We start from the raw sequence: 14,553 nt of genomic DNA on the forward strand, positions 1-14,553 counted from the left end.
CATATATATATATTTTTATACATATATTTATATTTTATTTTATTTATTACATTATTTGGGACCAAAATAGCTATCATGATTTGGGGGCTTGTCATGGGCCAAGCAGTACCCTGAGGACTCCACATATCCTCTTCTATTTAATCCTCTATATGAGTATACAGGCCAATGCATTTGAACTTTGACTCTATGTTTCAGGGCTGCCTGGTGCATTTTAATGTGTGTGGAGCTGAAGTTTGAGCCCAGTTTTTTTCGTCTAAATCTTGTTAATTCCAATACTCCTATCCCCCTCTGTTATCCCACACACACACCCTTTGTCATTCCCTCCCCTCCCCCGTCATGGTAATGCCCTTCTATGGCCAGGCAATTTTCTCTCTATTTTGTCTACCACAAGTGCTTTCTATCCTGGAATTAAAAACAAACTATCACAAGAAACAAAAAACAAAGGCACAATGGCCCAGGCTAAGGAAATGAGAATTAGAATGGGCACAGGCATTAAAATCTCCCAGGACTTTGGTGGATGATCTGTCTCCCAGGAACTGTGGGAAATGCAGAGCCTCAGGCATCTCCCAACTCTCCTGTATGGGAATCTGCATTTTTCACAAGATCTCCAGATAACAGATATACAAGTGCATTAGGGAATAACTGTGCTGGGGGATCCCGAGTAACTGAGAACCACTGGAGGGGAAGATTTCTTCTCCTCCCACTGGCAACTCCTTATCTAGATTCCTTTTTTTTTTTAAAGATTTATTTCTATTTATTTAATTTCCCTCCCCTCCCCCGGTTGTCTGTTTTCTGTGTCTTTCTGCTGCGTCTTGTTTCTTTGTCCGCTTCTGTTGTCCTCAGCGGCACGGGAAGTGTGGGCGGTGCCATTCCTCGGCAGGCTGCTCCCTCCTTCGAGCTGGGCGGCTCTCCTTTGGGTGCACTCCTTGCGCGTAGGGCTCCCCTACGCGGGGGACACCCCTATGTGGCAGGGCACTCCTTGCGCGCATCAGCACTGCGCATGGGCCAGCTCCACACGGGTCAAGGAGGCCCGGGGCTTGAACCACGGACCTCCCCTGTGGTAGACAGACGCCCTAACCACTGGGCCAAAGTCCGTTTCCCTTATCTAGATTCTTAAGGTCTATAATTACCCAATCTGGAGAAGAATGTTGGGTGAGTTGACTTCAGATCTCCTGTTGGGTAGGTTGAATTTATCACCCCCATTTTATCATGGCTCATAGAGGCTCAGAAAGGGTGTAGAGATTTCCGTCTTTCAGCCCCAAATCCCTGCTCCTGTTATCACATCATTTTTGCCCTGCGTGACTTGCCAATGTTTCCCTCAACCATTTTCCAAGAGTTATGTTTGTTCTCCATTTGACCTTTTGTAAATGTGAAACCTCTCAGCATTGTCATGGATGCAGGGGCAGAGAAAGACTGGAGGAGAAGGCATTTGAAGAGTGCTCCTGTTTTTCTAGGTGAAAACAAGGCCAGTTATACTTTCTTTTTTTTTTCTTTAGATGGGGAAGGTGGCCCTATGAAACTCAGCAGTACTGGGCTGCTCTTTAGTGCTTTCTACCCTGAACTCTTTGTATCCCAGCCCACCTCATAGCAATTACCATAAGGAAAGCCAAACAAACTGAATGTCAACATTTGTTGAGGAGTGTCACTTGTAGGCAATTTCAGCAAAATAAATATTTATGGAGATCTTGAAATATCAACGTCCTTTGGTAGACTGACAGGCACAAACTAAATCTGTTTCCTATTCCTGGGTTTCCAAAGTGTCCTACCAAGGATGGAAATTTGACACCCCTACACCATGTGCTTAAACAATAGTGCAAAGATGAAAAGGAAAACCATTTTTGACTCCTACTGATGAACAAATAATTTTGATTGCCAAAAGTTTGGTTGGATAAGATATGACAATTCTTTAGTTCATACTGTCTTTACTAAGGTTTCAGTGCATTCCCGAAAATTAAATCACTCCATTCCATGGGATGGTGGAAAGAAGCAGATCTTGCATAGCAGAATAATAGTAGAATCCTTCCTACTATCTTATCATGCTTTTGAACAAGCTGTACCCTCTGCCTGGAATGTACTCCCATTGCTTTTGGCAAAGCATCGCCATTCAAAGGGAAGAAATGCACAGCACGTGCTTTAGAGATGGCTTGTGCAATCTGAGTTTTGACACTTCCTTACTCTGAAGAGGTTGTATAAGAGCATGTTTCCTCATCCAGGGAACAGCAACTATTCTGTGAGTTCAAAGAAAAGTACTTGAGACTAGAGTTTATCTGGTGGGAGTAGAGTAGATGTGAGGTCAGAGGGGCACGTTTCTGATCCTGGAGAAGGGCAGGCCAGTAATCTTTAATGAATGCCTCTTGTGTGCCAGGCAATCTTATATATTGGTCAGATGTCTCTCACTTAATTGTGACAACATCCACATGAAGTGTTAGCCCATTTTGTAAAATGGCACACTGATCCAGAGAGAACCTTATTTTTGGTCACTTTGCTCTAAGAATCATAGCTTGGATCTGTCCTATTGCAAAAACTAATTTGTTTTCCATACTCTTCATCACCTCTTAATTGCCTTAAAAAACTACTTGAGCAACCACAATATAATGAGGATTATCACCTCTTGGTTTTGTTACAAGTATTAAAAGAGAATTTGTAGGTGGGTGCTTGCTGCCCATACATAGCGAATGCTCAGCCGGTGCTCTCTTCTTTACCAATCCTATTATTAAAGCCCGTAGATACATGGCGCTGAGTGTTTTCATCATCCATGCTCCCCAAGTAGAGTCTTGCCCATTGCCATCTATGCCACCATCTTTAATTAAGCAAGTGGGAATGTGTTCTGCAGACCGGAAGAATGCAGGCATCACTGTTCCCAATATGTTATATTTACCTCTCATGAAATATTCTAGTTATTTCATTTTATTCATGAATTCATTCTAGTGGTGGGACTAAGAGAATGTATTATACTTAATTACATTTGAAATCTAGGTCATGATGTGATTTATGTAATCAGGAGACTTAAGGAGAAAATTAAAATAGTTATTTCATAGCTTCCCCTCCTTTTTTAATTAACATATTTTCCAGCCTCTCAGGTGTTCTTGCCCAATCACCACTAGAAATTTTGAATACCTTTTCAACATCTGGTTTCTGCTTGACCCTGTAAGAATGGAAAGCTTTTTCATAGCCAGACTTAAAGGAGAAGTTTGCCTCACTATTACATTAATATCTTTTCCTTGACTTCCAGCCATTTTCCTAATGGTCGACTGCATTCACCACATTCATTCAGCAAATAGGATGCATCTAGAATCATGAATGGCCCTGGTGAATGCAGCCAAGAAACAGGCAGTCCGGGAGGCTCTGGAATGTACATTGCTAGGTGGAGAGACAGGCAATAGGCACGTAGCTGTATCACCTTAAGGCAAATGGAGGCCATACCTCAGGATGATGTCAAAGAAAGTGATTAAAAGAGAGGGCTGGACTCCTAGTGCAGGAAAGCCAGGCATTGGGAACAAACTTCTGAACGATGAGAAAGAGCCAGAGGCAGAAAGCCTGAGGCACAGCATTCCTGGTAGAAGGAGCAGCAAATACTCTAGTTCAAAGAAAAGTGAGTGAGGCTGGAGCTTGTCTGACAGGAACAGAATCGATGTGAGGTCAGAGGGGCACGTTTCTGATCCTAGGGATCCTTGCCATGCTGGGAAGGAGTTGGGGATGAACTTTAAGTGCAAGGGGAGCCTCCATCTGAAACTACCATGTGGACTCTCCTTGGTGTTCCCTGACTCTGGCAGGTGATTACCATCCTCACTGTGGGGCCCCAGAAAGCCTGGTGTTGCTGATGGGAAGGACACTCATCCTTTGAATTGTTGAAACACAGGGTTCAGTTATCACTGCAGGACAGGGAAAAGAGCCTCCCTGAGAAGGGAAGTAAACAGGTGGGGCTGGGTCTCTCTTTGGGACCTATTAACTGAACTACGAAAGGAGGGAAGAGGTTCATTTTGCCCATCCTTGCAAGTCTGAGGCCTCCAAAAATTCTGGCCCTCATCAAAGAACTGGTATCAGGCATGAGTGTGTAGAAGTAGCAAAAATCAAACCAAGAGGCACAGTACTACTTGTGCACTAACTCCGAGCCTTTCTGGGGAGTGAAAGAGATAACAAGGCCCTTGGCTTTGACTGTTCAGGCTGGGTTTGAATCCTGGTTCTGCCTCCCACTTGTAAAACGTTTAACTTCTCTGAGCTGCACTTACTCACGTTAGATCTCTTGAGGACCTGCAATGAGTGTACAGAGAACCAGTTCTGAGGAGTTGCTAGCCTAGTGCCTGCTCTGTTGCAAGTGGCTCAGATGGGAGCTGTGACCAGGGCTTTTGCCAAGGGACGTGGCCTCGGCTCCAGTCTCTGGAGCATGCTGTGTCCTTGCCGATGCCAGCTAAGGCTCCATGCTTTCACAAGGTTCCGTTCACTCAAGATTACCAACCTGGTTTGCATTTTAAGCGAGCGAATACAAATCTCCTAATCTCTGAGTGGGTAGGGATCTTGCTATGAAGAGTATGTTCTCTACATTTCAGGTTCAGAACTACAACTAAGCTCAGTGCTGCCTCTCTCCCTGCTGCCCACCGCGGTCTCTACCAGTCACATGGGGCCAAGGAGCAATTGAAATGTGGCTTGTCCGAATGGAGCTGTGCTCTAAGGCTAAACACCTGCCCACTTTTGAAGACTTAGTATACAAAATGATAATGCAGACCATCCCATTAATTTTTGTATAGACTATGTGCTGGAATGGTAATAGTTTAGCTATATGGGTTTAAATCAAATATATTTCTTTTTATTTTTAAAAACACAGCTCCCGGAAAATTTGCAAGTGCTCACCTCATATTTCAGTTTGTCGGCGCAACATACATTATCTCATTTCAGTCTCAAAGTAGTCATTTAGGCAGGTGGTATTATTAACGTTTCACAGATAGGTAAACTGAGACTAAGAGTCATTTTGACTAAGGTCAAAACCAGAGACAGGACTCCTGACTCCATAGCTGCTATAATTCCTTTTTACTGAATAGAACAAATGGATGTGTCTGACCCCTGCTGTATGTAACCTGAGTACCAGCTGATCCTGGAATTGTTGGCTGGGTGTGGTGGTCTCCAGGTAATTTTCTTTGGGTCTTCCTGGTCAAGACCTCAGTGTTATCATTATTTTAGGTAAAGCCCACAGGAATGCTGTGAAGATGGAATTCAGAACTGGAAGTCAAGAGCCAAAAGTTCTAGTCCTCAAATTTCTTATGTGACCTTGGAAAAGTCCTCCCCAGGCCTCTTTCTTCTCTATAAAATAAGGCAGGGACTAAATGATGCTCTCCTGCTCTGGTTTTCCTACCCGTTGTGAAGATCAGCATGGCCCAGATACCCTGGCTTATAGGTTTACCTAACCTTGGGGAACTTTTCTTTTCTGAAGATGTTACTAAAAATCCCAGACATTCTGGCTTTGCCATTGGGAATTCCAAGTGATCAAACCATGATGCACGGTGGCTCCTCATGGCCACTGTGTGTGTGCAATGTATTTTATATATGAATATATTGGATATATATTGCTTATAATATATGTGCACATGAGACCTTGGCAAGAAGATTTTTTCCCCCATCTACTTGCAAATCTTTTTGGAAGGAGAAATAGGGCTGGATATAAGTTACTACACTTTTAGGAAGTACTAAAGTAGAAACAAGCAGTTTTTAAATGATTAACTGCCCCCCCTTTTTTAAAAGGACAAACTATATTTAGTTTCTTCTCAGCTGTCTGCTTGTAGTTCCCCTTTAGGAAAAAAAAAAAGCTCAGATGTGCATTGTGCTAACCAGGACGCCTCATGATAGAGTGGAAAGAGTGTGAACAGTCAGGTAATATTAATTTTAGATCCAGCCTCTGCCTCTCTCACTAGGGGTTGGATGATTTGGGTCTGCCGTTGCATCCTGCATCTGGATACAGAGCTATATAACATGGCGAGAGCAGTGACCGCTGCACAGAGGGGTGCTCGCTGTCAAATGTGTACTAGTTACCCCTTTTCTTCCTCCAAGAACCCTCTTACCTGCTGCGCACACACATACACATCCCAAATGTGTCAAAGCAAGCACAAGAGCTACCTTGGTCAGCTCACATGAACTGTTGAGAAGGAAATGGAATTTGTCTGAACTATTCAGTTGACTAAAGCAAAAGGTCATTAAATTGAGTCCATCCAATCAGTAGAACTGACCTTAAACTACTTTCTGGGTCAGCCCTCCCTAAACATTTTTCTCTTCTTCAAGTTACATTAGCTGGCCTCTCAAATCCCATTTCCAGTAATCTGTGATTCTCTCAAGGCTAGCATCTATTTAATTGTTTGCTTTTTTAAATATATATTTTCAAAGCAGCTAATACAAGTAATAGCTGAGGGAGTTAGATCAACTGGTTTGATCATAAAAATGCAAGCCCTGGATTTTGTGCTTTGTTTATGCATTATGGACAAGTCTTAAACTAAGGAAGTGAATTTTAAACCTGCCAGGAGTATAAAGAAAATGACGGGTCTTCTTGATGGAGAACATTTTCACTGACTTCATAAATCCCACAGTCCCCAAATTGGGCCTGTTGCTAACATTTTCTTCAACATGTTTAAATAAGTACTGCTGAAATGTGAGCTTCCATTCTCCTCTTTTTGGGGAGAATGTCAAGTACCTATTATTGTTTATCAGCTTTTTGAAAACATAGAGCATGACTCATCTGTCTTTGGGAACCTCACTGCATCTAGCTCACCTCCCTCCAGGGACTCTAACACCTAAATGGAGTGCATCGCAGGAGGGTCATGAGGATGAGTTTGAGTTCTGTTGAAGGGAGGCAGGTTGTGAAAAGGGAGTTTTGAATTTGGATTCTGTCATTGACTAGATTGAAATGATGGGGCTACCTGGTCTGCCTTCCTAACTCACAGATCTCTGTTGACAATGAGTAAGGTGAGACCACTTAATAAATAGTAAAGCTTTTCTGCAAGAAGGATTTTGCTGTTTCTAGTAGCCTCACCTGTCCATCCCTCTAAGCCCACTTCAAATATCTCCTCTACTATGAAATCCCCAGTGTTCCCTGCAGAACGAATGCCCCCCACCCCTGGTGGTTCTCTGCAGAAAGAACGTGCACTGCATGATTTCCTGCCGTCTTACGACTGACATGTATGCCATGCTGATGCCCATGGTCAGGTCCCACCAGTTAACCTTTACCAAATTAATGCTACAGTGCAAACCACCCCAACACTCAGTGGCTTAAAGCCACAATTGTGCCTTCCCACTCAGGAGCTGGGCAGGCTGGACTGCACGCTGAGGACTTGTGGGGTGGCCCTGCTTCATGGGTCCGCTCCAGCTTCCTCCTGGGACCAGCAGCTGGCCAGGACGCACACCTCTCATGGCAAAGGTAGAAACAGTGAGGGCAAGTGGAAACATACAAGGCCTCTTGAGGCCAAGGCCGAGGACTTGGCAGCTGTCCCTACTGCCCACACCCCACTGGCCAAGCCCAAACAAGTTGCTGCGATCCACGTGGCCCCCAGAACGTGGCCATCGTTTGCAAGGGTTGGGTGCAGGGAGGAGATGAAGAATTGGGACAAATTATTCAATTTTTCCATACAGTTTTACCTGCCCTATCAGATCAGGAGTCCCTCGAGGGCAGGGAAAATGCTTGCTTGAATATCACCTGCCCCTATGCCTGGGCCTGACCTATAGGAAATATTCCACTCATGTTTGCTGAGGTCCAAAGACCTTTCCCAACCTTTCTGTAGTAATGGGCCACAAACTACACCCAGGGAGACATTTGACCCTGCTTTTCAATGGCCAAGGGGCTTAAGTATTTAAATGTTTGAAAAATAATCATAACAAAATAAATGAAAATTACAAGAACCTCCAATATCAGTGTCCATAAACAAAGTTTTATTGGAACCCAGCCACACCCGTTCATTGAGGTATTGTCTCTGGCCACTTTAGACCAGCACACTTGGAATTACAGTTGCCACAATGGCCAGCTGGCCTTGTTCTGGAAAAGTTTGCCGAGCCCCAGCTTCATAGAATAAAGAGAACTAGAATGGGAGGGGTTCAGGAAGGTGACCGGCCTTGCCCCTCACTTCTGAGCTGTCGCCTGAGGAAGCCCTGCGTTTATCTGGGGTTAATATTTTCCTCCTTTCTCTCCTAGTAATTGGCGGCCTGCCAGGTCCATGAGGCACTGACCAGGGGGCGTTGCGTGCGGCAGCGCTTCATGTCCCCGCGGCGCCCGGCGCAGTGAAGCCTCCGCGGTGTCCAGCATGGCCGCGCTGCTCCTGGGCGCGGTGCTGCTGATGGCCCAGCCCCGGCTCGTGCCTTCCCGTCCCGCCGCCCCCGGGGCCGAGGCCCCCGGCCAGCCGGGCCAGCAGGAGCTTTTGCGGAAAGCGGTGACCCTCCGGGACGACCTCAGCGAAGCCGCGGCCCCCAACGGCTCTGTGCAGCAGCTGCCGCAGACCATCATCATCGGCGTGCGCAAGGGCGGCACCCGCGCGCTGCTGGAGATGCTCAGCCTGCACCCCGACGTGGCGGCCGCCGAGAACGAGGTCCACTTCTTCGACTGGGAGGAGCACTACAGCCACGGGCTGGGCTGGTACCTGAGCCAGATGCCCTTCTCCTCCCCGCACCAGCTCACGGTGGAAAAGACCCCCGCGTACTTCACGTCGCCCAAAGTGCCCGAGAGGGTGCACAGCATGAACCCGTCCATCCGGCTGCTGCTCATCCTGCGAGACCCGTCGGAGCGCGTGCTGTCCGATTACACCCAAGTGTTCTACAACCACATGCAGAAGCACAAGCCCTACCCGTCCATCGAGGAGTTCCTGGTGCGCGACGGCCGCCTCAACGTGGACTACAAGGCCCTCAACCGCAGCCTCTACCACGTGCACATGCAGAACTGGCTGCGCTTCTTCCCGCTGCGCCGCATCCACATCGTCGACGGCGACCAGCTCATCAGGGACCCTTTCCCGGAGATCCAAAAGGTCGAGCGGTTCCTGAAGCTGTCGCCGCAGATCAACGCCTCGAACTTCTACTTTAACAAAACCAAGGGCTTTTACTGCCTGCGGGACAGCGGCCGGGACCGCTGCCTCCACGAGTCCAAAGGCCGGGCACACCCCCACGTCGATCCCAAACTCCTCAGTAAACTGCATGAATATTTTCATGAGCCAAATAAGAAATTCTTCGAGCTGGTCGGCAGAACATTTGAGTGGCACTGATTTGCAATAAGCTGGGCTCGGGAAACTTTCCTGCTATAAAGGCTGGTGGGGAGGGGTGGAAAAGGAATTTTAAAAGAACATTTAAGCTATAATTTATTTGTAAAATCCATAAATTACTTCTGTACAGTATTAGATTCACAAATGCCATATATACTAGTTATATTTTTCTACTTGTTAAATCGAGGGCATTTTGTATTGTTTTTCATGGTTGTTAACATTGTGTAATATGTCTCTATATGAAGGAACTAAAATATTTCCCTGCCCCTGCCGAAAAAAAAAAAAAGATTTTTCTAGAGACGCTGTCTTTTTTGAACCTAATTAACATTCCCTCAACTCAAAATAGCTGTCTGTGTTGCTCTCATTGCAAAATCTATACTCTTTTGTTACTTAAAAAGATGCTTTTCATGGCTCTTATGCTTCCCTCTCCTCCCTCTCTTTTCTGCATTGCTCTTTTTAATTTTTAATGTCTCGCTGTGGTCATCATATTTATTTTTTCCTTGCATCATAAAATTTATCTTCGCTGAGATTCCCCGTTGTTCTTGGAGGTGGCAGTTTTGCCCATTCCCAGCTTCCACAGGTTTCTGAGTGTTGATTTTAATCCCGTGTCAACTCACAACGGACAAGCAGTATTAAGGGTGGGGAAGGATTAAATAACTAGTAAAAAGACTCCTGTCATTCATCTTTCCCCCAAAGAGTGTTGGCACCTACTCCTTACAGCAGCAATAAGTAAAACTATGATAAAGGTGATGAAAGCCCAGCGGCCCTCCTCGGGATCCTGCGGCTGTGTACTTTGCCCCATGTCACAATGGGCCTTTTAAACAATGACTTAGTCTAGAAAAGAGGAATTGCAAAATCTATGTGTGCTCCCACCTGCAGATTCCGTAAAATTCTGACAGAGGTAGCCTCTTTGCTTCGGCCTGGCATCTGTTTGTCTGTTCCTTGAAAGATTAGTCTGCATTTACAGACATAATCCATTGGCATTGAGACGTAGGTATGTGCATGTTTAAAAATCAGCTCTGTACTTGGAGTACTGGAGATGACGAGAATTTAAACTCCTACGGCTTGAAATTGAAAGAGGGTAAGGTAAAGTGGAGGGTAGTGTGTGAGAAAACCTGAGAGGCGAGAGGCCACAATTTTAGTTTCAGTTCTGCCCATGAGCAGCTGCGTTTTCGATGTGGTCACATAAGCCCCTCTGAGGCCCAATTTTCTGCTGCAGCCTTTACTCAGTCAGTTGTCTGCAGAATTAAAGATGTTTGATTGTTTTACTTACTATGCAGGCAAAACATACTTGTTACAGTAAAGCAGAAACTACAAATAAGCAAAATAAACCCACTTGCTGGCATAGTTTATAGGAAGAAGAGAGCAACTGACATTATTGATTGCCTCCTACCTATAAGAACTCATTGCAGTTTCCTCAAACTCGAGTTCACAGAGAGGAAATAGGCCCACAGAACATGAACATGTGCCCAAGGTCGCATTGACAATAAAAGTCAGGGCTTAGAGTCCGCTCCTTATTTACTTAGAGCCAAACCTCAAGTACTTTATTTTTCCTATACTACTTTTCCCAAACTCATAAAGCCTGAAAATGGGGATGCATCAAGAAGTGCACATGAGCCAGAGGTGAGAGACAAGAAAGAGACTGCGTCTTTCTCAGCAGCTCTACCAAGGAAGTGAGTCATCTAGGTTATGTTTCTGCAGCTTTGGCCAAGCATGACCTTAGCATGGCTTATGCCTCACCCCAGGTAGTGCACAGGCTGCAGAGAGAAAGCTAATGGCAAGCAACTCCCCAAAGAGCGTGGCAGAGGTGAGTATAGCAGGCTTCATGTTGACATAGCACTTTGCAATCTACATAGTGTTTCCCTTATCAGCACATAATTTAAACTCACTTTTGTCATGCCCACCTAAGAGCTGAGGAATGAGAGACCCAGAAAAGTTGTGTCCAAGGCCAAGAAATTTGGTGATAGTAGAACTCCAATGTGACCCTTCTGCCTCTCAAGAAGATGCTCTTTGCAAAATAGTTGTTGATGCTCAGGTGTAAATGCAATGATGTGGTTGCAAGCATGGACTATTGGGACAAGGGGTGGTGGGTAGGAGAGGAGGAAGTGGAGGCCTGAGCTAGAAACCTGATCTAGGTGCTGGAGCAGCACCATTGCTGGTAGGGATGATCCAGAGTAAAGTGACCAGGAGGTGTAAATCCAATACTTGTTGATTTGGGCATGGAGAATCTTGACTAAGGGGATAATCTACCATAGGCAGGGGTCAGGGACCCTAGTGGCTATGGAATACCCTAGTGTTCCTCCAGAGCCCCTCCATCCATCAGGAAGGTCCTAGGAGTAAGAAGCCATCACTACATACCCAAGGCAGATATTTAGAGCTCATCCAACCATGATCAGGCTCAAATGCGGCCCTGACATTGACCTGGGCCTGCCCTGAGTGGCTCAAAATACAATGACTTAGGGACCAGATGGATATCAGTTCCAAACCATTTCTATGAACAAAGAGACAATTCCTAACTTGAGAGAGAGGCGTCTCTGCTCCTACTTGCCCAGGCCCAGAGGCGGCCTGGGACATCTAGGTGGAGTCCTTCCAGAGAGGCACCTTAAAGCAGCTAAGCAGCAGGGCCAGCTACTCTATTTGACATATTCTCTGCACTCGATGCCCCTGAGTCAGAACAGCTCCTACCCTCTTGTTTCTTCCCTGACATCAGATAGTGCTGAAATCCTGTTAACAATATTTGGTTATCAGCTCACAGTCTGAAAATGTGCTACTTTAGCAAAACTGATGGCATGCCTCTGAGCACAGGTGCCTGGCTCTTTCTATCCTGGGAGACTGTTACTCAGCTGAAGGGAGGGGTGGTAGAAGGGTCCGGTGCCCATCATGCAGCTGCTGGTAGGAGTGGAGTAAGAGGCACCTTTAAGTTTCAGGTTAGTCACTTTTTTTTTTTTTTAATTTTGAACCCCTGCCTTGCATTTTGCATGATTAATAAGATTTCAGGAGTGTAAAAGGAAAATGGAATAGGAAGTAATAGTCATTAATTGTTTGTTATGGGTTGAAGGAGCTAGAGGGGTCAGGGAAAAGACATTTAGCCATGTTGATAGGGCCAGGTGCTGTATTCAGCATTTTGAGGTTTAATTCTACAACATTGCTGGGAAAAAATCAGCTAGCCCCATTATAGAGAAGAGGAAACTGAAGTATAAGAAATGGTCCTGCCCTCAAGGAGTTGTTTTAGAAGAAACAGAGGAAGACTAGATGGGACAAGTTCAAGGGTGGCAGAGACCCCTCTCAGAACTTCATTTCTCAGAAGGAGAAGAGCCACCCCTGAATTTCTCTCTGTTGGCCTTGGTTATCCAGTTTATTCTCACAAAGTTTTACTCATTTCTACCCCTACCTGCCAAAAATAAAAGCAATTAGATGCAGGACATCTGGGTTTGAATTCTGACTCTGATAATGTTAGGCCCTATAGCCTTTAGTTCAAACTCTCAGAACCTCAATTTCCCTCTCTGTATAAATGGGCTGGTACTTATGTAACTCTATTTTTCGGAAAATAAATCGATAGGTTAAAAAAAGTATAAACACAGAGGATATGATGCTTAGTGGTTAAGAGCATTTAGGACTTTGAAAGACTAAAACTTGTTTTAAGTCAGTTAGCAGGCACCTGTGTGTCTTTGTTTTCTCATCTACTTCCCAGAGATGTGACTGTGGTGGCTGCTTATAATGCGTAGCCTGGCCTCATTTACCAGGACGGTATCTCCATCCTCCAACTGCTACAAGGTTTGGTTGCTAATGGCTCACCCTATAACTGTTTCCTGGAGAATTTCACTTAATTGACAGTGCTTGCCTCACCTGGTCATGCCTGAGAAATTATGCCCACCTACTCCCCCTTTTCTTGGGGTAGCATGTGGATGATTGGTATGGCTGGGAAGTGGAGGTTGTGTGACTAGCAGGCAGCCTCTTTGCTACCAGGCAGGATAACCTCTGGGGCATACCTCAGGCTCTAGAGCTTCTCATGGGATCAGCTGGAGGCCAGCCATATCCTGAAACCACATTTTTTTTTTCAGTTAGGTCAGTAAAAAGAATTTATTTGGAAATGGGAGAAAAGAACAGAGCTTGCTGAAGAAATGGGAGAGAAGGACAGAAATATACACCAAGATTTGATGTGGGCTCCTCTAGGCAGAGAGAGGGTGATTTGGCTTATGTGGTGTGGTTATCCTTTAAGCTATTAATTACTCCTCCACTTGCTAATGCTAAGGGGAGGGGTCCCAGCTGTTATTGGTTACCCCACCAATGGTGGGGCCAATGGTGAAGCCTGTTTGGAATATCTGGGGCCTCTCCTCAGCCTGGAAAGTTTTCCAAATGGGACCTCAAAGTAATGGTGAAGGTCTTGGTGGGGTCTCATGGTCATGTTGTCTGTCGGCCATGTTGTCTGTCAGCCATGTTGTCTGTTGGCCATGTTGTGGTTCATCTTCTCCTCATTTCCCCATACTTACCTGCTTCAATGCCCCCCTCAGAGTTCACATCCTTATTCTTAAGGGAATGCTGAGGGACAATTGCCATTCTTCTGTAATTATTTCCTGCTTGTTAGGTCAGTAGTCCCTGCTGACAGGACATAAATCTCTCTGGCTATTCTGTTATGGTTGAGGGAAGACTGGTCCAGCACCCTGATTGGAACTGGATGAAATCCCTGCATAACTAATAAGGCAATGATACTGTAAGAAATAAACTTAATTAGAATTTTGAAGATATATGGTCCTATTAAAAGGATAAAGAAGATGCTGAAATCACATTTTTGCTTAATTTTTTCCCTTACCTTATCTTATGTCCCTTATTGTCATACCCTATTTCTTCTGCCTGTAAGCCCATTCTCAGTAAATAACTTGCCCAAGAATATAAGAATTCTCATTTCTATCTTTGTTTCTAGGGCTTCCAACCTAAGAGAGTGACATTGCATAAATATCTTATTCTCTTAGTATTTTTGTATGACTAATGCCACCAAACCACAGGGATATTATAATTCTTACAATTAAGTTAGACACAGTAGGGGATGAGTCTATTTCATTGACTGGGACATAATAAGTGCTAAATATAATAATATATAAAATTGTTACCAAGTAGTAGACTCTTTTTGGCTTATCATGCTATCTAAATAGTATTAATTCATCATATCAAACAAAGTTCACCTTCACAAAATATTTCTGGTTCCCATAGGTGGTATTCATGCATTTTCTCCATCTTACTTATGTTATAGGACATTGTATCTATTGCGATAAGTATTTCACTTTGAGCTAGTACATGGTACTAGGATTCTTCAGGAAAAGAAGAACTGACAAGACCT

At 44.8% G+C, this 14,553-nt stretch overlaps 1 protein-coding gene across 1 annotated transcript in view; it reads left to right on the forward strand.

Annotated features, from left to right (window-relative positions):
- The window catches only part of HS3ST1 (heparan sulfate-glucosamine 3-sulfotransferase 1), a 32,945-nt gene extending 18,943 nt beyond the window's left edge, over positions 1–14,002 (forward strand). The window contains exon 2 of the mRNA XM_004462163.4: positions 8,165–14,002. Within this exon, the coding sequence (XP_004462220.1) occupies positions 8,274–9,221 (948 nt within the window). The 5' untranslated portion in view covers positions 8,165–8,273 and the 3' untranslated portion in view covers positions 9,222–14,002. The remainder of the gene's footprint in view (positions 1–8,164) is intronic.
- The last annotated feature ends 551 nt before the right edge of the window (positions 14,003–14,553 follow it).

Source organism: Dasypus novemcinctus, chromosome 1 (genome assembly GCF_030445035.2).
Source record: "Dasypus novemcinctus isolate mDasNov1 chromosome 1, mDasNov1.1.hap2, whole genome shotgun sequence".
Lineage (NCBI taxonomy): Eukaryota > Metazoa > Chordata > Mammalia > Cingulata > Dasypodidae > Dasypus > Dasypus novemcinctus.